At 56.6% G+C, this 23,986-nt stretch overlaps 1 protein-coding gene across 1 annotated transcript; it reads right to left on the bottom strand.

The window, feature by feature from the left end:
• Window positions 1–776: 776 nt before the first annotated feature.
• Window positions 777–23,262, bottom strand: PLBD2 (phospholipase B domain containing 2). Its single transcript, XM_047088173.1, has 12 exons — window positions 22,947–23,262; window positions 16,106–16,199; window positions 13,175–13,333; window positions 11,158–11,258; window positions 10,728–10,942; window positions 6,407–6,504; window positions 4,476–4,636; window positions 3,755–3,850; window positions 3,437–3,508; window positions 2,652–2,804; window positions 1,918–2,080; window positions 777–1,694 (listed from the first exon to the last, which is right to left on the bottom strand). The coding sequence occupies exons 1-12, from the start codon at window positions 23,234–23,236 to the stop codon at window positions 1,527–1,529; spliced, it is 1,770 nt and encodes a 589-aa protein (XP_046944129.1). The 5' UTR covers window positions 23,237–23,262; the 3' UTR covers window positions 777–1,526.
• Between the last annotated feature and the right edge of the window lie 724 nt (window positions 23,263–23,986).

The raw sequence follows: 23,986 nt of genomic DNA, 5'->3' as shown, positions 1-23,986 counted from the left end.
CAAGGTCAGGGTGAAGCTTGAGCCCCTCAGGACACGATGCGGTTCCCTCCGCAGAGTCCCACCCAGCCGAGCAAACAGCAGGGGCTGTGAGATTCAGGGGAGAGTGGGGACCCCACCCCAAGCCCGCCCAGGACATAGGCCCATCCCCCGATTTCCAGCCAGGAGGGGCACACATGTATCTTACAGGGGACGGAATACCAAGGAAGGGCTGGAAGAACAGCATACCAGCAGCCCCCGGGCCCCACAATTCTTCCCCGGGGGCCAGACTGCGACTAAAATAGCGCTCAGTTTAAGTAAACCTGCCCAGAACACTGGATTGCTTCCAGCCTCCACTGTCCCGCCTGTGTCGGCACAAAGCCCCCAAAAGAGGCGAGGCAGACCCCTCCGCCCACTACAAGAGCTGAGGCGTGGAGGGCTGGGGTCGACCAGCCGGCTAAGGTCAGACGGTGACAGGCTCTGTTTCATCTTGTGTAGTACCCCACAGTGGAACTTGGGAAAGTCTTGTTGGCTCAGAAGGCCCCAGGACAGGACCCAGAACAAAGTAGGTGCTCAGTGAACATCTGGATGGATGGATGGATGGATGGATCTATGGATGGGTGGCTGGGTGGGTGGGTGGGTAGATACAGATAGGAGGGTTGGCAAATGAATAAATGGATAGGTGGATAGACAGAAGAATGGACAAGAGAATGCAAGAGTGGATGGTCTAGAACCCAAACCAGAGAGGAGAAAAGGCAGCAACCCAGCTTTCCCCACTGCCCCAAAAAGCACAGCACAGGGGCCACGGCCTCTCATTTAATGGCAGCACAGCCTGCGATTTGGTTCCTACAGCAGGGGAGCTGTGGGCACGGCCCAGAGGCCAAGGGCAGGCCCAAGTTGGGGGGCAAGGGGCACGAGGCTGCAGCCAACGAGGCCAACGAGGCACACTCACACCCCCGCAGCCACAAGTCACCAGAAACTTTGGTTTTTGTTTGTTTTCAAGTTTCTGTCCTCAGGGAAGCCGCCCAGGAGGGAAACCAGGGGGCTGCTTCCCGAGGGGGGCAGGGGCGGGAGGTGGCAGGACGGATGCCAACCAGAGGCAACGCCCAGGTCTCGGGGCCGAAACCCCACAAGCTCCAGAGCCACCGGCAGGAATGACACCGGGAGGCAGGGACCCAGACAGTCCCCCGCTGCCCCAGCAGGGGCCCCGAACCCCACCCGAGGACCCCTCCCAAGCCCTCAGGAGAGGGCAGCATGAGGACAGGGCCCCAGGCCGGGGGAGAGAGAGAAGCAGACGGGGCAGAGAGAGAGGTGCAGAGGCAGAGGACAAGGGCGGCACTCGCCCACTTACGGGGAGCAAACGAGTCAGTGCTGGGCCCCGGCGGGCCCCGTGTCCCACCTAGGAGACGACCCAGATGAGAGTAACCCTGGCAGACCCGGGTCCCAGATCTGGGCACAGCAGGTGACGAAGCCCACGGAGCGGGCGGGTGGGAGGTCGGGGCCGTGGCACGTGGTGGCCCCGCGGGGGTCGGTGGGGCCGAGACGGAGGCTCAGTCCCACCGCACCTCGATGGGCGAGAACTTCCAGAGGTCGGGCTGGCCCATGTGCAGCAGGCCGCTGAAGGGCGAGGCGCTCCACTGGAACGGGGGCAGCTGGTCCCACGTGGGGCCACTGGCCGCCACAAGCTGAAAGGCCTTGGCCAGGGTCATGCTGGTCACCTGGGGGCCAGGGCAGAGGCCGCTGAGCACCAGCCCAGGCCGGGCCCCGAGCCGCCCCAATCCGGAGGGCCCCGACCCCCAGCCCTAACTCTGACCCCGACCCCAGCCCAGCGCCGACCCTGCCTCCTGTCCTGCCATCCGCTTTGACCTGAGCCTTCACCACCGCCCTCCCCCTTCCTCCCCAAGCCCACCCCCAGCCCCCAGGCCCAGGGCGGGGCCGTACCTTCACATCTATGCCCCCGTGGGAGCGCTGCTGCAGGGCCTGGAAAGGGTAGGAGCCATTGGCCGGGTTCAGGTCGGAGCGGGCCGAGATGGCATTCTCTGCGTTGGCCTGCGGGCTGCACGCTTTGCACAGTGACAGTGGGTCGTGCAGGAAGTCGTTGTACCTGGGTGAGGGAAGGGAGGGGGCATCAGCCGCGCCGGGAAGAGGGGGCCGAGGAGGGGGCTGAGCTCCCCGTGGCGGCAGAGCCCCGGGACAAGCCACCCGCCCTCAGGTGCCCGCTCCCCCCCCCCCCGCCGCCACCCGGGCCTCCCTCACCCCTGCACCTGCCCGCGCCATGCTCAGCGGCTCGTCTCTGCTCAGGCCGCCCCCAACCCCAAGCCGGGCTAGATGCCCCATCCTGCCCCCTTCTGGCATCTCTCGGGGCTCCGCCAGCCCGAGCTCACGCCCACATCGGTGCGCGCGCCTGACGGGCTCCGCGCCTCCCACGGCCAGGGCGCCCCTGCTCGGTGCGGGTTCTCTGGCACCGGGCACGGTGCCTGGCACGGGGTGGCCCACCGCACAGCTGCCCGGCACCCTCGTCCGGAACAGGAGGACAGCGCCACGGGGCTCCCGCACCCGCGGCTACAGCTGGCCGCCGCCCCGCGGCCCCCGGGCTCGCCGTGAGGGTCACACAAGGGCCAGGAAAGCGCACAGGAAGCCCCCACGGGACTCGGGGCTCCCGCTGCCCCACGCACCGCATAAGCCGGATCATGGAGTCCAAGTCGTGCACCAGCGACTGGTTCCGCCTGAAGATCTGGGCCCGGGGGCTCCTGTCATAGGAGAACCAGTCCCCGTACTGGGCCACGAGGGCCTGCATCCCACTGGCGTTGAACACGCTCTCAAAGTACCTACGGGGCACAAGGAGGGTCACTCCCGGCCTCTGACCGCACCGGCTGTGGCCCGGGAGGTGGGGGGCGGGGGAGGGGGTCACTCCAGAACATGATCACTAACAACCACGACAGGACGGCAACAACGTCTTCCGTTGAGGCCGGGTGGGGGCGGCTTGGTGAGGTGACCAAGCTGAGGCTCTGCAGTCCCAGAGACATGGGTTCAGATGCCGACTTCGCCACTGAACAGCTGCGGAAGGCACCTCAGGAAAGGCAGGCATTCGCGCAAGGCCTCAGTTTCCTCATCTGTGACATGGGAACAGTGGCCGTGGCTGCCGGGAGGGGGTCGTAAGCGTCAAATCTCTCGTCTGGCAGAGGACAGAGGGCCAAGAGGTTGCGGCTGCGCAGCCTAGTTACAGGGCACACGGCGAGGGAGCCACCGCAGGGGTCGGCACCTGAGCCGGGCCAACCCCCACCACCCTGCCGTGGGTGCAGACCTAAGCCCCCAGACCGGCAGGGCTTTTCTGGCCAAAGAAAGGGCAGAGCGGTTTCTCTGCTCCACGGGTTGAAAAGATCACGCACGGAAGGACCCCTGGCCAGCCCGGAGAGCTGAGCAAGGGTGAAGCGGGTATGGGGCAGGGGTGGGGACATACGGGATGTTGTAGCTGGCCCAGTAGGTCTTCTGGTAGAGTTCCGAGGTCTTATCGGCCACCACCACCATGCCCCTGGGACCGAGAAGGGAGACGGGGCAAGACTGGTGAGAAAAGGAGCACCTGTGGGCGCTGCCCTGCTCCAGAACCCCTGATGGCTCCCCACTGCCCCGGGGTAGATTGCGTCCTGAATCTTCCCCTCTCCCACCTGGCCTTCCTCAGATGCTCGCCTTCCCACACACATTCCAGCATGCCTCCAGACCTTTGCCTAGGCGGTTCCCTCTGCCTGGAACACCCTCCCGTCCTTCCCCCAGTACTCACGGGATCTGCTCCAGGACGGTGAGCACCCTGCTCCGAGGGCTGGGCCCGCCGGGGACAAACGCCTTGTAGTCCACGATCATCCACTGGTTGTTGTACCTGCCGTGCCCAAGAAAGGGGGACTGAACACACCCTGGGGCCACCGCCCCAGTGGCCCGCGGAGTAGGGACTCATGGGGTGGGGGTGGGGTGGGGGATGTCCGGCCGTCTGATTGTCACCCTGACGCTGCAGCTTGAACAGGTGTCGTCAGCTCTCATCATACCGTGTGCCTGCTCCAGAGGAATCTATGGCTCCCCAGTGCTTATTGGAACAGAAGTCAATTTTTCTGCCCAACCTTCCAAGGCCCTGCAATGTCCAGCTCCAGTGTCTCTGGTGCACAGGCCCTCATCCACGCACGCCCCCTTCCTCACACAGCCCTCCCCTGTCCCCAGAGCTCTCATCTTCCAGGTTCTCTCCCTGGCCTCCCTCTTAGAGCCTGTCCCTGGATAGAAGAGCCTGCAGGAGAGGGGCAAAGCCCTTCCTTTCCTGAGCCTCAGTTTCCCTAGATATAAGACAAGGGAGAAGACTTTAAGGCACTTTCCAACTCCAGGAAGAACCATGAGGGCTCTGCGGAGGGTGTGGGGTATGTGGTCCTGGTGCCACGTCAGGTCCCCGGGGGCGTGACTGTTGGGGGGGTTGGTCCATTTCGGGGATGAGGAGGCCACAGTGCCAGAAGCCCACTCACGTGCCACTGTTGAACTTCTGGAAGATGTCCGCCCAGGCGTCCCCGTCCAGGGCCAAGCGGTTGGCCACGACATTGCGGACCCACTCCAGCACAGAGTCCTTGGGCTGCACGTACTTCCACAGGGCCGGGTTCCTGTTGCCGATGGTGGTCTCCAGTGTCACCTGTGGGAGAGCAGAAGGGACGCTGCACTGAAGGGCCACCTGACTTACGACCGCGGCACGCTGCCACCAAGTGGCAATGCTGCCCCAATCGTGGTCCGCACGCTGGTTATTCACAGCTTTTGGAAACCCCGGGTCCTGGTTTGGGTGCGCGATCCTCACTGGTTCCTTGGCTGAGCGCCGAGGGGGCTTCACGATCACGCATCCGGCTTCGTCCCGGAGAACAGCCCCCGACGGAGCCCACGGTGCTGCTCCTCTGGACCCGTTCTCCCGACCAAGTCGGTCAAATCTTTCCCCAGAGAGACGGCATCCCATTTCTACACCTGCCTTGCAGTTCTGCAGGGCAAGTCGGGGGGCTTGAGGAAAACGCGGCAGGACCTCTGATGCCCCTCTTTACTGAAAAGTAAAGTGAGGCCCGAAACAGCCAGGGGACGTGCCAAAGGTCACGGCTGGTAAGCGGATGGGCCGAGATTCGATCACCGAACTTCCGGCTCTCACACCAATCCGTGATAGCAACGCCCGGGTGGGAACACCGTCTTCCACTCCTTCCACCCCGTCCCTTCCTTGTCCCTCGCTCTACTGCTCTTAGCACCCAAAGCCACTGCCAGAACTCGGACCGGCGTGGCCCGGAAAGCCCCGGAGGGCGGTTTCCCCTCTCGGGGCAGGGGAGCTCCGAGCCGGGGGCGGGACGAGGGGAGCCGGCAGACTGGGAGGGGAAAACAGCGCATCTCTGTTCCCACCCCCACCGAACTGAAACTCGGCATCTCCTTCCACTGGCAGCTCCCCGTGGCACGAGTGGCACCTGAGACCGTCACCAAGAGAGGTCACAGACGTCTGCCCAGCATGCGACAGGGCGGCACCTCGCTCAGGATGTCATTTCTGCTCCCCGTTCCTCCTACGTCACGGTGGTCAGGCCTTCGGTGCGTTCAGTAAGCAGCACGTGTACAACATGCAAAGGTTCCCTACGTGGTATTGCGATCAACGCGTTTCAGTATAATTGGTTCCCTTTATGATCTCTTATATTCTGGCTTATGCGTTTAAAAACGTTACTCTGAGAAGGGGGTCCACAACCCCCTCGCCTGCCAAAGGCGTCTGTGGCACAGAAACAGTTAAGGACCCTGCTGGAAGGTTAATTTCCTGCCAGGGAAACTGGATGAAACCTTCTCAGCTGTCCTTCCCCAGACCGTACCCTCCTTTCCCCACCAGGACTGCAGCGAGGGGGTCCCCGCCCCCACGACCTGGCCCTCTCGCGCTTCCTTCCACATTTAAGGGAGCTAAACCCCATGCTTCTCTCAGAAAGCAACAGGGAAGGAAGGAGCCCCTCCCCGCCGCCCCCCACCCCACCCCGGGAACTGGCACCTTCTGCGAGGAGGGTATTATTTTAAAGCAATGTTTTTTCTCCTCCGCATGTTGCAATCTCAGGGCTCAATGCCCCGGCTCGGGGATGCCAGGAACAGATTTCTAAACGAGTCTGGACCCCGGCCAGGAAAACCGATTAAAAACAACACATTGGAAACAACATTTATTCAGAAAACGTGGCCGGGCTAGAGGGAGTGTGCGGAAGGCAAGAGGGGAGGCAGCACGAGAAACAGCAAGGTCACGGTGGAGGGAGGGGCAGCGTATGCTAAAGACACACGAACAAAACCGCAAACGGGCCCCCAAACCAGCGACGGATCGCTGAGGGGGTGATCGCGGAGCAGACAATGTGGAGCCCCGGCAGGGACTGGGGATCGGCAGCCCCGGGGAGAAAGGCGACACGAGAGGGACACTCACCAGCCCGCTGCCCACGATGTAGAAGTCGTCACAGGAGAAGAGGGCGCCAGGGTAGGATGAGAAGACCAGCTTGTTGCCAGGAGCCAGTGGAGAATTCACTGTGGGGGGGGGGGGGAGAGTAAGCCCAGCGGGGGATAGGGGTGCAGGTCAGATCAGCCCATCCGGGGACCCCTGTGCCCCTGCCCAAGACACAGAGCCTCCAGGTGGGGAGCAGCAGGCCTCAGGGGGGGCCTCCATCCGTTCTGATGTGTAGCAAACCATGCCTTTGCCGTGTGTGCGTGTGTGTGTGTGCGTCTGTGTGTGCATGTGTAAAAAGGAAAGCCGTAGCAAAAAGAAAAAAAAAAAAAGAGAGAGATATATATACACACACATTTCTTTAAAAATATATTTCATTTACTAGAACGCTTTGGCTTTCCTTTTTAAGTTTTTTTAGTAACAGTTTAGTTTTGAGAGAGAGAGAGGGAGAGCAAGGGAGGGGCAGAGGGGGAGGGAGAGAGAAAATCCCAAGCAGGCCCCACGCTCAGCACAGGGCCCGATCTCACCATCGTGACATCATGACCTGAGCCGAAATCGAGTCCGACGCTTGACTGACTGAGCCACCCAGGCACCCCTTGGCATTCCACCCCCCCCCGTTTTGTTTTGTTTTTTGGTTTTTTTTTAGTTGCAAAGACCTGTTGTAAAAATGATAATTCAGAGGGCAAAACCCAGAAGTCTGAGCGCACGGGCTTTGTTTTTGTTTGTCTTCCAGCTTTACTGAGATACAACCGATGAATTACTGAGATATAACTGATGAATAAGTTACCTGTATTCACTGCGTGCAGTGACGCGCGCACACACACACACACACACACACACACACACACACTGTGAAATGATGCCCACGGTCAAGCTCTGGAGGGCGCCCATCACCTCACATAGTTACCATCTCATGTGGGTTAAAGTACTTATGGTCTATTCTCCTACCAAATTTCAAGTGTCACGACCCAGTTAACCTTGGATCCCCAGAACTTACTCAGCTCAGAACGGAAACTTTGTGCCCTCGGCCAACGTCCCCCTGCTTCACCCTCCCAACCGCCCGTCAACCACTCTTCTACTCTCGGCTTCCACGCTTTAGGATTCTACCTATAAATGAGATCATACAGTATTTGTCTCTCTGTGTCCGACGTATTTTACTTCACACAATGCCCTCCAGGTTCGTCCATGTTGTCGAAAGTGGCAGGGATTCCCTTTTCTTTAAGGATTTAACTTCCAAGAATGCCAAGGTGAAGAGCGCCTAGCCTACGGCGGTACACAGTAGGCCTCCAATCAGGGGGGGTGTATATGAAGTTCTAGAACAGGCAAAACTAATGTAATGGAAAGGCGATCAGGGGTGTGGTTGCCGGAAGGACAACTACAAAGGGCACAAGGACCTTCCCGGGTGACGGAAGTGTTCTCTGCTTTTGCTGAGTGGCGGTTACATGACTGTCTGTGTTTGTCCAAACCCATCAATATATACATCCTACACGTGTGTTTAAACTAACCATCAGTAAAGTTAATCCAAAAAAAAAGCTCACTCCAGGATGTCATTTATGACCCATCAGAATGTCAAAAATGGAAAAAAAACATAACACCCAGTGCTGGCAAGGTTGAGGGGAAAGCTGATACCTCCCAGCCTTGTGGACAAGTATAAACTGGCCCAGCCACTTTTGGAGGCAGTTTGGCTGTGTGCATCTTGAGACTAAAATGTTTAATTATCCCGTCTTTTAACCTAGTGTTTCTACCTGGGGGCCCACTTGTCTTGCAAACATCAAAGACCTGGAAATGGCCCAAGTCCTCAACTAAGAACTAGTTTAAAGTTTAACATCCAGCAGTTAGAAGGTGGACTGATCATGGCAATTATCAAAACTTCTCCAAGGCCAGGGGCGTCTGGGTGGCTCAGTCAGTTAAACGTCCGACTTCAGCTCAGGTCACGATCTCGCAGGCTCCGTGCTGAGAGCTCAGAGCCTGGAGCTAACCCTAACCCTAACCCCTAACCCCTAACCCTAACCCTAACCCTAACTTTTTAAAACAAACTTTTTAGAGCAGTGAAACTCTTCTGTATAATACTATAAAGGCGGATACGCATCATCGTGCATTCACCAAAATCCGTACGACCATACTTTTCAGACTGAACTTGAATGTAGGCTAAGGACTTCGGTTGACAGTAACATACGGATATTGCTAGATCAACTGTTAACAAATACACCACACCAATGCAACATGTTTATAATAGGAGAAAGGAGTGGGAAGGTATATTGGAATTCTCTGTAATAGCCACTCAATTTATCGGTAAACCTAAAGCTTTTCTAAAAAATAAAGACTTCCCAACAGGTGCCATCCTCAATAAATTATATTTAATATAAATAAACAAATTAAATAAAATAAAAATAAGAATAAAAAATAAAGACTTAACCAAAAAAAAAAGGTTCATACATACACATTATAAAGGCATCCAAAAAAATCTAGACGATCCAAACCAAAGTGGCAACAGGTGTCCTTTTAGGAGGGGTCTGGAATTTGGGAGAAGGGTTTCACGGGAGAGATGTATTTCTTCACCTACATTGCTAGAATTTGTGTCCGCACGAATGTATTCACATGTTACTAGCATAATACAAATCAGTTAAAGCAAATGGAAAAATAAAGTATATTTCAGTCTCGGAAAAAACATAACCAAATAGTCTCCGAAATGATCTCCCAGGGGTCGTGCGGCATTCAAAGTGATTGTCATTCTATGTGAACGTTTTATTGTATTTTCCAATTTTCTGTAACATGTGTATAACTTATGTAGGTTTTTGTTTAAGTAAACTCTGCTCCCAGCGTGGGGCTCGAACTCACGACCCTGAGATCAAGCGTCGCAGGCTCTCCTGACTGAGCCAGCCAGGCGTCCCCTTACGTAGGTTTTTTTAAAAAGACATTACAGTGTTCACGGATCTACAGCAACGGAAAGGAGAGACCTGTGGCTGCAGGTGACAATATGGACGAGCCCGACAGGCATCACGCTAAGCGGGAGAATTCAGACACAGGCGAGCACATGCCGCGTGTTTCCACTCGCGTGACATTCGAGATCAGGCAAACCTCGTCTATGCCGTAAGAATCAGATGGAGCTTATGCTGGGGTGAGGCCAAATGTGGGTGCTGCACCCAGGGCCGTTCAAGCCGCAAACATCCCAGCTCCACACGAATGACGCGCACACTTCTCTGTATACGTGTCAGTCAATTCGGAAATTTACTTGAAATTAACGGGCATTAGGTTGTTTCCAAACCATTATGGTAGTTGACATCCTTGTACCCGGGCTCTGTGCAGGAAGTCGCAATGTTTCTCTAGGGACAGACCCGAGCCAAGAACTGCTGGACCATGGGAGAGACAGATTTTGAATCTTATTACAGGCCGGCTGGGCTCGTCTTCAAAGAGGCAGCACCAAGCCCCAGTCCCGTAGGCAGAGGAGGAGGGTGTATGTTTCCCCACCGCCTCGCCACCTCCTGGCAACATTTGATTTTTAAGGGTGGCCAAGAGGGAGGCACTGCGAACATGAGGCAGTGGCCACCTCGGGGCGGCCGGGGTGGGGGGGAGACGCTGGGGCCGGGGATCGGTGGGCGGGGAGCCACTCTGGGGCACTTGGGCCTTAGTTGCAAACTTTTCACATTGGACAGGAAGAACCTACTCGCACGCCCCTCACGCAGCTGAGCATTTGCGCAAATGGCCATCCTTCTTCCCGATCTCGCACCCATACCGTCTGCAGTGGGACCCTCCAATTCCTCACCTCAGACAGCAGGCTCTGCTTCCCCACCTCTCACATCTGAGCGGGTCACTTGACTTGCTTTGAGCAACGGTTTCAATCAGCCTTCGAGAGGCCTTCCACGCTTCCCTGCCCAGATGTCACACGAAGGAGCCTGCGCCGGCCCGGCCGCCCCAACACCCAGCTGACGGCCAAGCCCCAGACGGGCAAATGCGGCCGTCCCACCTCCGCTGACCGCAGAAGCGTCAGGGACCCGGCCACCATCACCCAGGCCTGCCTGGCCCCGGATGACAAAACCACCCGGCTGACCCACGAGCACAAGTAAATGGCTGGGTCTCAAGCTTTGGTTGTTTTACACTGGGGTTGACTTGTTACGCAGCAACAGGTGACTGACACACCTTGTAAAGTACGAACTAAAAGGAAACAGATGTGTTAAAAATGAGACGAACTCTGAGGGCGGCCCCGCGGCGTGCGTGGGGCCGAGGCCCGCACCTTCCGCCCACCCTCCAGCCCGCCCCGCGCGCCCACACGCGCCCACGCGCGCAGATACACCCGCATCCCACCCACCTTGGGGGTCTTCCCGGAACTGGAACCAATACTTCTTGATGATGCGCAGCATGTTCTGGTAGGAGCTCCAGGTGTTGTGGGCGATCAGGAGGTCACTCTGGCCAGGCAACAGCTTGATGAGGGCGGAGCACGAACCAGAGCCCATGACGTGCTTGCTCTTGGTCTTGTTCAGGGCTGGCTCTAGGTCTCCCAGGTCCCCAGCAAGCTGCAACAGGCTGGGCAGGGCCGGGCACCAGAGGGTCACCGTGCCTGCCGGGAGTGCACTTACACACCCCTTTCCCAGAGGAGGAAGCTGAGGCTCTGGAGGGTGAGCTGAGCGGTCCGAGGCCGGGCCAGGCAGCGGCAGATCGGGCACTGGAACCCAGGTCTGTCTGACTATAAGGCGCGGGGCCCTTTCCCCTACCCTGTCCACTCCAGGGGTGGCACTTACAGGAACCCCAAGGGTTTGATGGTGAACCTCCCAGTCGGAAAGGTCACACTGCTTTCATAGCTGTCCTCCAGACCCTTCAGCTGCAGGAGGGTCAGCCGCACCTGAGGGAGGGGCAGAGGGAGGGTGAGGCAGTGGGAGGGGCTCTGGTCTGGGGATCCAGACAGAGCAGGAGCGGCCCAGGTGCACCCTCATGGCTCCAGCCAGCCCTGACCCCCCTCTTACCCAGCACCCACCCTTCCTGCCATTACTTACTTAATTATATGTCTCTTCCCTGCGCCAACCTAAATCACTCCCACTTAAGAGCCCAGTTCAAAGCCACCTCCTCCAGGAAGCCTCCCAGCCAGCCCTGACGCATTGTCAACTGCTCCCAATTCTGAGTTTAGCTACTGGCTGCGCTGCTGCCTCAGGGCATGTGTCTTGTAACTGACTTCTCCCCCATTGTCACTGTCACTGTTCTATAACCAGGGAGATCATCGCTGTGTCCCCCGTAGGGCCTTGACCATGCACCTAGCATCTGTAAGATGGATGGACAGATGGACAAAAGGCTAAGCTACACAGACAGACAGGCAGGCAGGACTGAAAGGTGGATGGGTGGCCACTAAGTTATGTAGAAGGAAAGGAAAGAGAAGCAATCGTCCAGATGGATGGCAGGGTGGACAGAAGGACAGATGTCTAATCAGGTGCATAGACTGGATGGGCAGACAGGACAAGACAGACCCATTCCTTCATCTATAAATATTCAGCAATCCCTTACATATAAAGCACCCACTATGTGCCGGCCCTCGTGCTGGGCACTGGGAGTATTTTGGTGAACAAAGTAGATGTGATCCCTGCCTGTCCTCACGGGCGGTGGAAGACAGACTCTGAGTCCCTCACTAGAGCACCACAGGGAAGTGTGGGGACCGGACAGAGGTGAGGGGTGGGGGGCAAGCCAGGCAGAGGAAGTGCTCTTGGCAGAAGGAGCAGCGGGCCACAAGCCCTGAGGGAAGAGGAGGGTTCAAGGAACCAGGAGGTCAGGGAGGCTGGAGCACAGAGCGTGGTCAGCAAGAGACGAAGCTGGGGACAGAGAAGGTGCAAAAGGTGTGTGGGCATGATCCCCAGGGAACAGGGCAGCCCCTGGCAAGATTTAAGATGGGGAGAGAGGGCAGGCATGAAGGAGCTAGAGATGGACAGACTCACACTGACAGGTGCTTCAAGGACCGATGGCCAGGAAGAAGGTGAGGAATAAAGCAGACAGGGTGGTTGGTCAGACAGACAGCTGGGCAAGTGAATGGGAGGGGGTGTAGGGGGGAAGTGTGCAGATGGGTAGACGGTGCACAGGGACATAGACAGACAACCAAATGGGGCACATCAATGGCAGGAAGGGTGGGGCTATAATGGGTGGGGGTAACAGATGGGTGAGAGGAAGAGAGTGAAAGATGGGATAAGCTTGTGGGTGGTAAATGTGTGGACAGACTAGACATACAGAGGGCGGGGTGGGAGGGAAGGATGGACAGGGAGGGAAGGATGAATGGAAGATGGACAGATGGGTAGACAGGTGAAAGGGAGAGAAGGAAGGATTGAGGGAAAAGGAAGACAGAAGGTAGGGAGGGAAGTATGGCGGGAGGGAAGACTGGATGGCTGGATGGAGAAGTGGATGGGTGGGTGGGTAGATGGGTGGATGGATGGATGGGTAGGTGGATGGATAAACGGATGGGTGGGTGGGTGGGTGGGTGGGGAGATGGCTGGAAGGACAGATGGGAGGGAGGGATAGAGGGAAAGGGAAGAAGAGAGGGAAAGAGGGAAGACTGGATGGATGGACAGACAAACGGAGGAATGGACGGGTGGCTGGAGAGGGAGGGAAGGAAAGAGGAAGGCCTGACTGATGGAGGGAAGGATGAAGGAGAGAGTGAGGGGAAAGGGCCGGCGAAGAGGGGTGGGAGGCCGGCGGTCAGAGCAACAGCACCCACAGCAGAGTCAGGTCCCCAAAGCAGCCCCGCCCACCGCCCCGCCCAATGGGCACGGGGGCCACGCCCACCTGATGCCAATAAGCAGAGCCCTTGTTCCGCTGCATCTGCTCCTGCATCCACTCCAGGTTGGTCTCCAGGAAGTTCTTGAGCTTCTCGCAGTAACCGACTTCGTACTCGAAGGGGCCACAGTAATTCACCACCGTGTTCACCCAGTGCATATAGATGAGCTGCGGGGCGGACGAGGTGGGCGCGGGCCGGGGTGGCGCAGCCGGGCTGCTCCCCTCGCGGAGGACCCAGCCGGCCCCCCACTCGGGCTCCGATGCCTCGCCCCCACCCCAGCCTCCAAAGAGCCGAGGCGCCCCGGGAGGCCCCCTCCGCCCCTTTGCTCTCCTCCCTCCACCCCGCTCTCGTCCCTTCGGGGGCCCAGAGCCTCTGGCTGCCTCCCTCCTTTGAAAGCCTCCGCCGTTCAAAGTCTGTTCAGACTGTGCCTCTGAACAGCCTCAGACGCCCAGTCTACGTCCCCATTCAGTCCCCATTCAGCTACTGCGTTTACGCACCTACTGTGTCCCCATCCTAAGCCCCGAGGACACAGCAAGGAACTCACAACCGACATGTGGGCAAGAGAACGCGTGCCCGTTCAACCGGCCCTCAGAGGCCCTCCACACCCCCGCTGCTCTGATGTCACACGAGCAAGCCTGGACCACCTTCCTGGAGGTTAAAGACCACGCCGCCCCATCACCCCCGCTGGCAGACAGCCCATCCCCGGGCACAGGAATGAGGCCATTCTAGGTCACCCGGCTGCCCCGGCTGACCTGTCAGCTGACTGCAGAAGCCCGGGGGAGGCCAGACCTGACCTGGAATCCCAAATCCACCCAGTGACATTCCAGCAGGGGGAGGGAAGTCCCCTAACTTGCAGCGCGACGGAGAAGTGGCCGGTTGCCCGTAGCCAGCACTGACAGCACTCTGCGTGACCCAACCCTGTCGAACCCCACGGCAACTCCGTAAAGAAAACGCTACCGTGAGCATCCCTACTCCGTAGCTGCAGAAACTGAGGCACAGGCGTGCGAGGACCTTACCCGAGGTCCTCTAGGTAATGAATCAAAGAGTCAAGACTCGAACCAGGGGAAGGTGTAGATGGACCCCCACTCTGCGTTCATCTCCCTGAAACACCCTCACATTCTACTCAGCCCTCGAGGCCTCGGTAAGATGCCACCTCGACCATGCAGCCTTCCCCTACTTCCAGAAGCATTTGCCAAGCGCCTGGCCTACACCAGTCTCTGGCCTGGGCGCGGGGGACACAGCCTGGGATAGGACGCAGTGGCCAGTCACGGGGAGCCCCCCGGGCCAGTAGGGGAGGCAGCAGAACCTCTGGGCAGACAGAGGCGGGTCTGAGTGCTGGCTTCCCTGCTGATGGGCTGTGTGACCCTGGGTGAGTAATCTCCCCTCTCTGGGCCTCGGTGGGGTGAGCAGGATCAGGGAGAGAAGGCGGGCAAAGCTCCGGGCACACGCGTTGGGGATTCCTTACAGGGGAGCCCTGTGGCCCTGCCCCGGTGCTCCTGGCAGGCTTCGGGCCCCCCGAGAGATGGAATCAGGTCTCGTTCACCACCGAGCGCCCCAAGCAGCACAGGCCCGACCCAGCGTCTGAGCAGCTCCCCCGACATCGGGATCCCAGGAGGGCGTCCCAAAGTGCTGCTGGGGTATCACGACGAGGAGCGTGAGTTTCTTAAAGGAGTGTCCCACTGCGTGCTGTGGTCTGTCGCATGGTCTTCCCTCTCGCCCCCGAGCACCTGGATGCAGCTCGGCTGCTCACTCCTTGTCAAGGCCCCGTCATCGGCTCTCTGCCACCGTAGCACCACCTGGGCACTCACGCGCCAGGGGCGTTCGGCTGTTGCCACCTTAAGGCGGTTCTGAGCCCCTCAAGCGCGTCCTCGGGTCGCCCCGGGCACACCCGACGACCGGGGCCACTGGAACCCCGGGCGTGGGCAGCCTCGGCTCTTTACTGCCCAATGATTTTCCAAAGCGGGCGTCACACCTCCATCCACGCAGGGGGCGGGGAGAAGGGCTGTCACTCCATAGCCTCACCTACTTGTGACACGGGCTGACTTCCGAAATTTATGAGATCCCTTTCGCAGCGCCCCAAATCAAGTAAAGCAGATTAGTAGGTATGTTGCCTGGGGATTCATCACATGAAGTACAAGTAGGTCACCAGAAGTAAGAGAGGGGAGATAATTCGGGTGTCCGTCCACGGGCGAACGAATGAATGAAATGGGCTCTATCCACACGATACAGTATCACGTGGCCACAAGAAGGAGCGAGGCTCGATATACTTTAGAACGTGGATGCGTCTTGAAAACATGACGCCGCGAAAAAGGAGCCAGACACAGGCGACCACTCGTTCGCATGAAACCTCGCTAACAACACGCGAATCTACACAGGAGGTAGATGAAGGGCTGCCCGGGGCTGGGGTGAGGGAGAGAAGGGAGGTAGGGGCACGGGGTTTCTTTCTGAGGCGATGAGAATGCTCTGGAATTAGGGGTGACGGTTGCGCAACCCCGTGAATAGACTAAAAACCACTGAATTGTGCATTTTAAAACAGTGACTTTTACGGCATGTGAATTCTATCCCCCGTATAAGTGAATGCATGAATGGAAGTCACACTTAGGGTGACGGGTGCCTCTGGGGGCAGGGGCTGGGCCTCAAAGGTATCAGTAACAGCCTTACGTTTCAGTCTGGATGTCCGTTGGATCGTTGTGCTTCGTGACTTGGGACACGTTACGTATATTTTATACGCATCAAACGGTACCTGGCGTTAAGTTTTCCGAGAACACACGTGAGCCCCTGCTCCCCAGTTAGGTGGAGGGCTGGGGGCAGAGGCAGGGGAGCCCCCTCTGTACACGCCTCACCTCAGAGCCCTTCAAAGCTCCCTGGGGGACACGCTGGGTGGGGCGGGAGGCAGGAGCCCTGGGTCCCCCCCTTCCCACCCCCCGGTCCGGTCTTACCTCCTCAGACACGGCGGCCTCCACCACACCCGCCGCGTAGGCCTGCAGGCTGTCGTTATAGCGGCCGTTCGTGCGCAGCTCCAGAAAGGCCCATCTAGATGGGGAGGAGAGGGGACACCTGGTCAGCGCGGGGACAGATGCAAAGCCAGCCCCCAGCTGGGCACACGGCCATCGCTAGCAGTAAACCCTGAAAAACACAGTGAGGAACGGCCATTCACGCGAATGTCCATCAAGAGGAGTGCTGGGTCAAAGGGCACGTTTTTTTCATTTCAATAAACACTGACAAACATCCGTCCCCCGCAAAGCCGTACCAATCCACGTCCCACCCCCCACAATCACGTCAGCCAGCGTCCGGTGAGGGCTTCCCCTGTGCCAGACGCTGTTCTTCTTTTTTTTTTTTTTTTAGTCACTTCTTTTTTTTTTTTTTTTTAACGTTTATTTATTTTTTGGGGACAGAGAGAGACAGAGCATGAACGGGGGAGGGGCAGAGAGAGAGGGAGACACAGAATCGGAAGCAGGCTCCAGGCTCCGAGCCATCAGCCCAGAGCCTGACGCGGGGCTCGAACTCACGGACCGCGAGATCGTGACCTGAGCTGAAGTCGGACGCTTAACCGACTGAGCCACCCAGGCACCCCTGTTCTAGTCACTTCTTATGTACGAACTCATTTATCCTCGCGACCCTCCTACAACCCTACCAGGTCGGCATGGTTACCCCCACCCCCCATCACACAAGAGGAGGAAATTAAGGCACAGAGTTATGTCACTGCTGCGGGAGCCTGTGCTACTCCCCTCGCCCCCCGTATCTGTGCCCTCTGCTGTGCGACTTTGTGGTCCCTCCCACCAACGGCCAAGCACTTCCTCGCCCCATTGATTTGGGCTCGGTCACATCACAAGACTTGCTTTGGCCAAGAGAACATGGGTGGAAATGACCGTATGCCAGTTATAAGATCAGCCCTCAAGAGGCCTCCTTTGGGGCGCCCGGGTGGCTCAGTCGGTTGAGCGTCCAACTTCGGCTCAGGTCATGATGTCGCGGTTCATGAGTTCGAGCCCCGCGTCTGGCTCTGCTGCTGACAGCTCAGAGCCTGGGGCCTGCTTCGGATTCTGCGTCTCCCTCTCTCTCTCTTCCCCTCCCCAGCTCATACTCTGGTTCTCTCTCTTTCTCAAAAATAAATAACATTTAAAAAAAAAAAAAAAAAAAAAGGAGGAGGCCTCCTTGGTTTCTACTCGCCCTCCTGTGCCTCTGCTATTGACTTGAGAACATGCCCCAGCCAGCCCGCCGCTCCCAGAAACATGGAGCGGACCAGGTCCGCAGACCCACAGCGTGAAACAGAGCCGGCAAAGGGCAGAACCGAAATTCAATTCCAGGCAGGCTGGCTCCCATTCCCCCTGGGAAGCAGCATTTCCAAACTCTGATGTGCATCCGTGTGGCTAAAAGACCTTGTTCAGAAGCAGATTCTGATCAGGAGGTCTGGGGCAGGGCCCGAGGCCCCGTGTTTCTAACTAACAGACTGCCTCGTCACAAGGTACACACTCCTGGCTGGGAATGATTCCTATCAATCTTTCCCACCTTTGCTCGGGCAATGGTCGAAAAATTCCATCGTGTTGTTTTCATTGTAATCCTTTCCTCGGTTAAATTGCACTTGTCTTTACGTTTTTATTGGTCATTTGTAGCTCTTTGGTTCACGCGCTTTACTCTTTTCTCCCTTGTGTTTATCTTTGCTTATTGATCTGCGAAATTCTCTACGTCCACATTAGCCCTCCGCTTGTCACTAACACTGAAAATATGTTTGCATTTTCATTGATTTTTCGCTTTTGTTTTTGCCACACAGAGGTTTTCGTGTGTGTGCGGCCAAATCTATCCATCTTTTCCCGTGTGGTTCCGGATTTCATCCTTGCTCCAAGGACACCAAACTATTCACCCAGGTGACTTCTGTACCTAGGGGAGAAACGCTGGTTAAGGCAATTCCTGCGAAGAAAATGAGGGCTACGGGAAGGCACTAATGAGAGTGTGAGGCAAAACAGGGCACAGCCAGGCTCAGCCAGGACAGCCTCATGGGGAGGCGGCTAAAAAGCCCCCGGAAGGGGTCCAGGGCCGGAACAGCTCAGCCCCAGAGAGGGCTCTGGAGAGGAAAAGATGATCAAAATGTGCACGCCTGATACTTTGGGCAAGTAAGCCTCGTTGAGAGCCTACTGGGTACCAGGCGCCAAGAAATGAATGACAAGCAGGCTCGGCCTTCCAAAGGCCAATGCAGGGGGGGGGAGGGGTCGGCATGTAAACAGGTAATGACATAACAGGGAGACTGCTCTGATGGGAAGAGAGTGCCATGTGCTGACGAGATGTCAGAGGCAACGTTAAGAAAAAAAAAAAATTAGCTGGGGCGCCTGGGTGGCTCAGTCGGTTGAGCATCTGACTTTGGCTCAGGTCATGATCTCGCGGTCCGTGGGTTCGAGCCCCGCATCGGGCTCTATGCTGACAGCTCAGAGCCCGGAGCCTGTTTCGGATTCTGTGTCTCCCTCTCTCTCTGCCCCTCCCCCACTTGCACTCTGTCTCTCTGTCTCAAAAATAAATAAACATTAAAAAAAAAGAATTTCCTTTAAAAAAAAAATTAGGGGAGCCTGGGTGGCTCAGTCGGTTAAGCGTCTGACTGTCGGTTTCAGCTCAGGACATGATCTCATGACTTCGTGAGTTCAAGCCCGGCATTGGGCTCTGTGCTGACAGTGCGGGGTCTGCTTGGGATTCTCTTTCTCTTTCTCTCTCTCTCTCTCTCTCTCTCTCTCTCTTTCTCTCTCTCCCTACCCCTCCCCCGCTCATGCTGTCTCTGTCTCTCTCAAAATAAACAAATAAACCTTAAAAAAAATTTTTTTTAATTAGAGAAGTGCAATTGGTGGTCTGTGTGAAAGCGTTTTACACACACACACACACACACACACACACACACACACGGGCGCACGCACATACCTATGCTTATACCTAGGCATACATACTTAGGCCTATTTATGCACAGAAAGTTCTGGAAGAAAGAGCTAACCCTGGTTATCTCTGGGGCTATATATTTACTTCATGCATCCTGTCTTAACTTTCTAGACTGCTGGGATTTTTACCACAAGAACTGCTTGTATAATAATTAATTACCTGTCCAATACAATTAACTACTTGCATAATAATTCCAAAAACTTAAAAGAGAACGGAAACGAGGAAGAAGCAGCAGGAAGCGATAGCTCCACCACCCTCCCCCCACCCCATCTCCTGGTGTGCGGCCTCGTTCCAAAGGGCAACTGAGGTGACTCCATTTAGGTGGGTTGTATTCACTTTGCCCTCAGAAAACCCAGATTGATGGGTTTCCGCCTATTTCCAGAATACTTTGCATGGAGGGAGTTCCCATTCAAGGGGCTTTGTTCTAAGTCACCAGATTTCAGGGCTGGAGCCCCCGGGGCTGATCTCTGAGGATCCCTCTGTTGCCACAGGCCCTGGGCCTAATCAAATGATTTTTTTTTTTTTAATATGTATCTGTTTATGGGGGGGGGGGGGCGGGCAGGGAGAAAAGGAGACAGAGAATCCCCAGCAGGCTTGGCGATGTCAGCCCGAGCCCAATGCAGGCTCCACCTCACGGACTGTGAGACCAGGACCCAAGCGGAAATGGAGGGTCGGCCTCTTAACCGACAGGGCCACCCGGGCGCCCATCAAATTACTTCTTTTCCAAGGTTGTCACCACAGACATGAGGCAGGCGAAGGGCCCCAAATGTCTCTGACAGTAAGGCAGACACTCGGCCTCATACTACATGTCCTTGCCCTTCCAGCCCCAGCTTCCCCATCTGTAAAACGGGGAAGCTTGAATTTGGGCAAACGGCCTCTAGGTTCCCTGTTGTGCCGACCACTTTGCCAAACTCTACCCCGATCCCCGGTCAAGAGAAAACCACTGACAAGAGTATTTCTGAAGCTTAATGTACCCATTAGACTGCTCTCTATTAAAGAACACGTCCTTTCTGCTTATTTGGCTCTAAAAGGGCTGATCTGTTAGGAGATAAAACTGACAGAGGTCAATAAATGCTTCTCTGTTTTGTTCTTAATGCACTCCTTCGACAAAAATAAAAAGTTGGTACACTGATCTGTTCCCTCCGGTTTTTTGGGGGGTTTTTTTGTTTTTTCTGTAACGTCTATGGGCCACACTGCGATTTTACGCTGTCGGTGCCTAATGCCTGACGATTCCAGGGTCTAAAGAGGCCACGTTTGAGAAAAACCAGCCCATTCCTGTGAGATGAGCTGGGGGTCACAAATCTCCCCCGGTCACCACGCCCTGCTTCGGGGTATAGGGTACCCTGGGCACCCTCGGTATGTAGGCCACCCTACCTCATCTGGGGCTATCACTCCTTCCTCATTCTTGATGGAATATGATTATCTTTTCTGACTTCCAAGAACAGTTGGATGGTATTTATCCACTTCACAAGCTTCTGCTTGTTGGCTGGTGGATTTGGGCTGGTTCTCTGCCTCTTAACAGGTTAATTCCCTCTTATTGGTATTCTCTTCCTTTCCTGACTCCAAGGGGATCTGTGATTTGTACCAAGCAGCTGGTTGACGGAGGGGGGCGTCAAGGAAGGGGGAAAAGGTAAGGCTGGAGGGTTCAGCCTCCCCAGCACCAAGGTCAGAGCCAAACTGGCGAAGGCTCTGCCTCCTGGGGCAGCTCAGATGCCCACGCACCCAATCCTAACTGTTTCAGGCTTCACGGGGAGTATCGGTCCAAGGTCAGATACAGCACAACTGAGAGAGGGCAGACTATGTGGGAAGAGGAAATGGAATTTAGCCAGACAATCCTGTGGCGAAATCTGGGGGACAGAAGGAGGAGAGATCCCGAGTCCAGGTAAACAAAAGACGAGTCAAATTCCTGGCCTCCACCCTTGGAAAAATGAGACAGTCACCCACAGCTCGGCGGTTCTGCTGATCGGGGACCAGGAAACCCCACATGTAGTTCGTCTCACCTCTGAGTTCTAAGAGGTTGTTCTGAAGGGCCTCAGTTTCCCTGCTTCTGATACAGTTCTCCCTACGCCATGGTCCCAAGTGCTAAATGGGAAGACTGGACCGAAAGGATGCTGGAAAGGGGAGGTGAAAGCGAGAAGTACAGAAGAGACCTGGCCTCTTGCCTTGGGCCTCAGTTTCCCCAACTATAAAATGGGGCAGAGGGCACCTGCTCCTTTCTTTCACTCGTTCCTTCTTTCAGTAAACAGAGGTGCTTTCTGTGACCCCACTGAATTTCCCCCCCTTCCTTTCAGAGGAGGGAATGGGTTCAGAGAGGTGAAGGGATTTACCCTTCACAGAGCAAAGGTCGCAGAGCAAAGGAGCTGGGCCTGAAAGACCTTTCCATCCGGCACAATCAAGGAAGTCCTCTCTCCACGTCTGTTTTCCAGAATTCAGAGCAACACAGCCCAGTGGGGGCCTCCTGAAGACAAAGCCCCCGCCCTATGCGGGGCCTCACCTCTGTGCCTCCTTCCTCGCCAGCATTCAGACAGAGATTTGTCAGGCCCTCTTGGCTTTGTTAGGGCCCAAAACACGTATGAGTCAGCAGAGAAAGGGTAACCAGATTCCAGAGTCACAGAGCCACAGAGCCCTAGTTCCTGCCATAGACTCTAGCCCACCCTGTGGCCTCCTCTCCCTGGGAGCCTTCCCAGATTAGCCCCACCCGCTGTGTCTGCAGCAAATCCTTCCTCACAATGTCCCCTCTGTCTACCTGATACCCTCCCAAGCCCCACAAAGCACCAGAATGGGGGTGTCTCCCACGTTCTGTATCTCCCCAACACCTGCAGGAATTAATGCATGCCAGCAAAGTGGATGGGGGCAGTGGGAGGGCAGTAGAGGGGAACTTAGGGTTCACTAGGATCCCCAACACAGCCTTGATCCAGGGCCTGAGCCCTGCTGACAAGGCTTTTAGGCAATTCTCCCCACGCCCACGGGCTCAGGTTTCCCTCCTGGCACTGCCTGCCTCCCCACTGAATCGGGACCCTCACCTTGCTCAGCTCTGTGTCCCCAAAGCCAAGTACATCAGGTGAGTGAATGAATGAATGAATGAATGGGCACAAGCCCTGGTACAGGGCCTGAGAGGGTGGAGCACTCAACCTCCCGGTGGAGCACATCCAAAATCTGAATCACAGAAATGGGAGCCCAGACAAGCAAGGGAGTCAGAACGACAGCCGGGGTCCCAGCGATAAGGACAGCAATCGAGACTGCCAAGGACCGAGCACTTGGCTCCATACTATCTGGCCAAGCAAGAGAGGACCAGGAGAGAGGAGAGAGGATCAGGAGAGAGGACCGGGAGAGAGGAGAGAAAGGAGAAGAGCCCAAGCAAACACACTGTCTGGGTCTATGTGAATTTAGGGACCTCGCGCTTTTCCCACTGGCCTACAATCTAGGCTCAGTCCTGCTGCCCTGGTTCTAGAACAGAGGCAGGAAGCTGGCACCCATGGGGTAAGCCACCACAACCAAGGAAGTGAGATGAGAGTTTCTCTCTTGAAGAGCCATCACCAGCCTTCGGGCCCAAGATGGGGGGAGGGGGGCGGCGCTCCGCGGACCTGATGCAGATGGAGTCACTGGGGCCTGGGTGGCAGGGATCTGGTCTCTAGGGTAACAGAGGTACTGTCACCTTTGGCTCAAGGCCAGGGACTGGTCCCCATGAGCTGAGAGATGCTGCATTAGCCCCAGGGATCCGGTCCGGATGGCTGTGCTGCAGTCTCAGGGGCGGGAAAAGTGACCCTCGGGGAGACAGGCGCCCCGTTCTAGGGGCGGGCGAGAGGCCCGGTGTCCATGCAACCCCCTCCCTCAGCGGGTCCCGCGCGGAGTCGGACCAACCCTCACCCGGTCTCGCGGATGGCGTTGGTGAGGTTGGCCCAGGCCACGGCGTCAGGGTGGCGGCCATCCACCAGTCGGAGCTGGCCGGTCTCGGCGTCCAGGAGCACCGAGCGGCTGCGGGAGGCGGGTGGGACCGGCCCGTCGGGCCCCCACTGGCGCCCCGAGATCGGGATCGCGCCCGTCAGGCCGCTCAGGAACAGCCCGACCAGCAGGGCCAGCACCAGGGCCAGCGCCAGGGCCCGCGTCAGCGCCCGGGCCAGGCGGCCGCCGGGGGAGCCGTACATCGGGGCCACCATGACGGCGCGGACCGGGGCACCGCAGCCCGGCTCACGTGACTGCACTCGGCGGCGGAGGGCTAGGCCGGCGCAGGCGGGGAGAAGGCGGGGCGCGGCGGGAGGCGGGGCTTGGACGAGCTCTTCCGGGGTGGGCGGGGCCCGTCTTAAAGGGCCCCGGCGCCCCTGTCCACCTAAGCCAACTGCCTCGCTCGCTTTGCCCCCTGTTTATCTTTCAAATTGTCAAACCTTGAGAAAAGGTGCAAGCGTGGCAAATACCCGTGTGCCTGCCATCTATGGCTAATATTTTGTTCTATGTACTTACCTGACCCAGGATCCACTCCTCCCACCACACACAAACTCCTAAATGATGAGAACGTGATGTAAATAACAAAACCAGAAGTGGTGAAAAAAAATATGGGTGAATTCCTCCATAACTTGTGTGTGGGGGCGGGGGGGGGGGACGGCCTTCCAACTATGACTTAAAATCCAGATGTGATAAAAGATCAATGCATTTGAGTACATAAAATCTTCTGTAACTTTTACACGTGGAAAACGCCGTAAGCAAAGTCAAAAGACAGCTAACTGACAAAATAAAAATACGTGCAACATATGTTATAGATAAAGGCTAATATCATTAATGTATGAAGAACTCTTTAAATGTGAAAGGGGGAAAATGTGGAAACCAGATAGAAAAATGGACAAAAATGTGAACAATTGATGAAAAAAGATGTAACAATGATCCTTAAACTTATGACAAATGCTCACTTCACT

This window comes from Lynx rufus, unplaced genomic scaffold, assembly GCF_022079265.1.
Source record: "Lynx rufus isolate CCGP_SWC_20201006 ecotype Redwood Valley unplaced genomic scaffold, mLynRuf1.p SCAF_24, whole genome shotgun sequence".
NCBI lineage: Eukaryota > Metazoa > Chordata > Mammalia > Carnivora > Felidae > Lynx > Lynx rufus.
The sequence above is the reverse complement of the archived record's forward strand: the minus strand, read 5'-3'. Positions and strand labels throughout refer to the sequence as shown.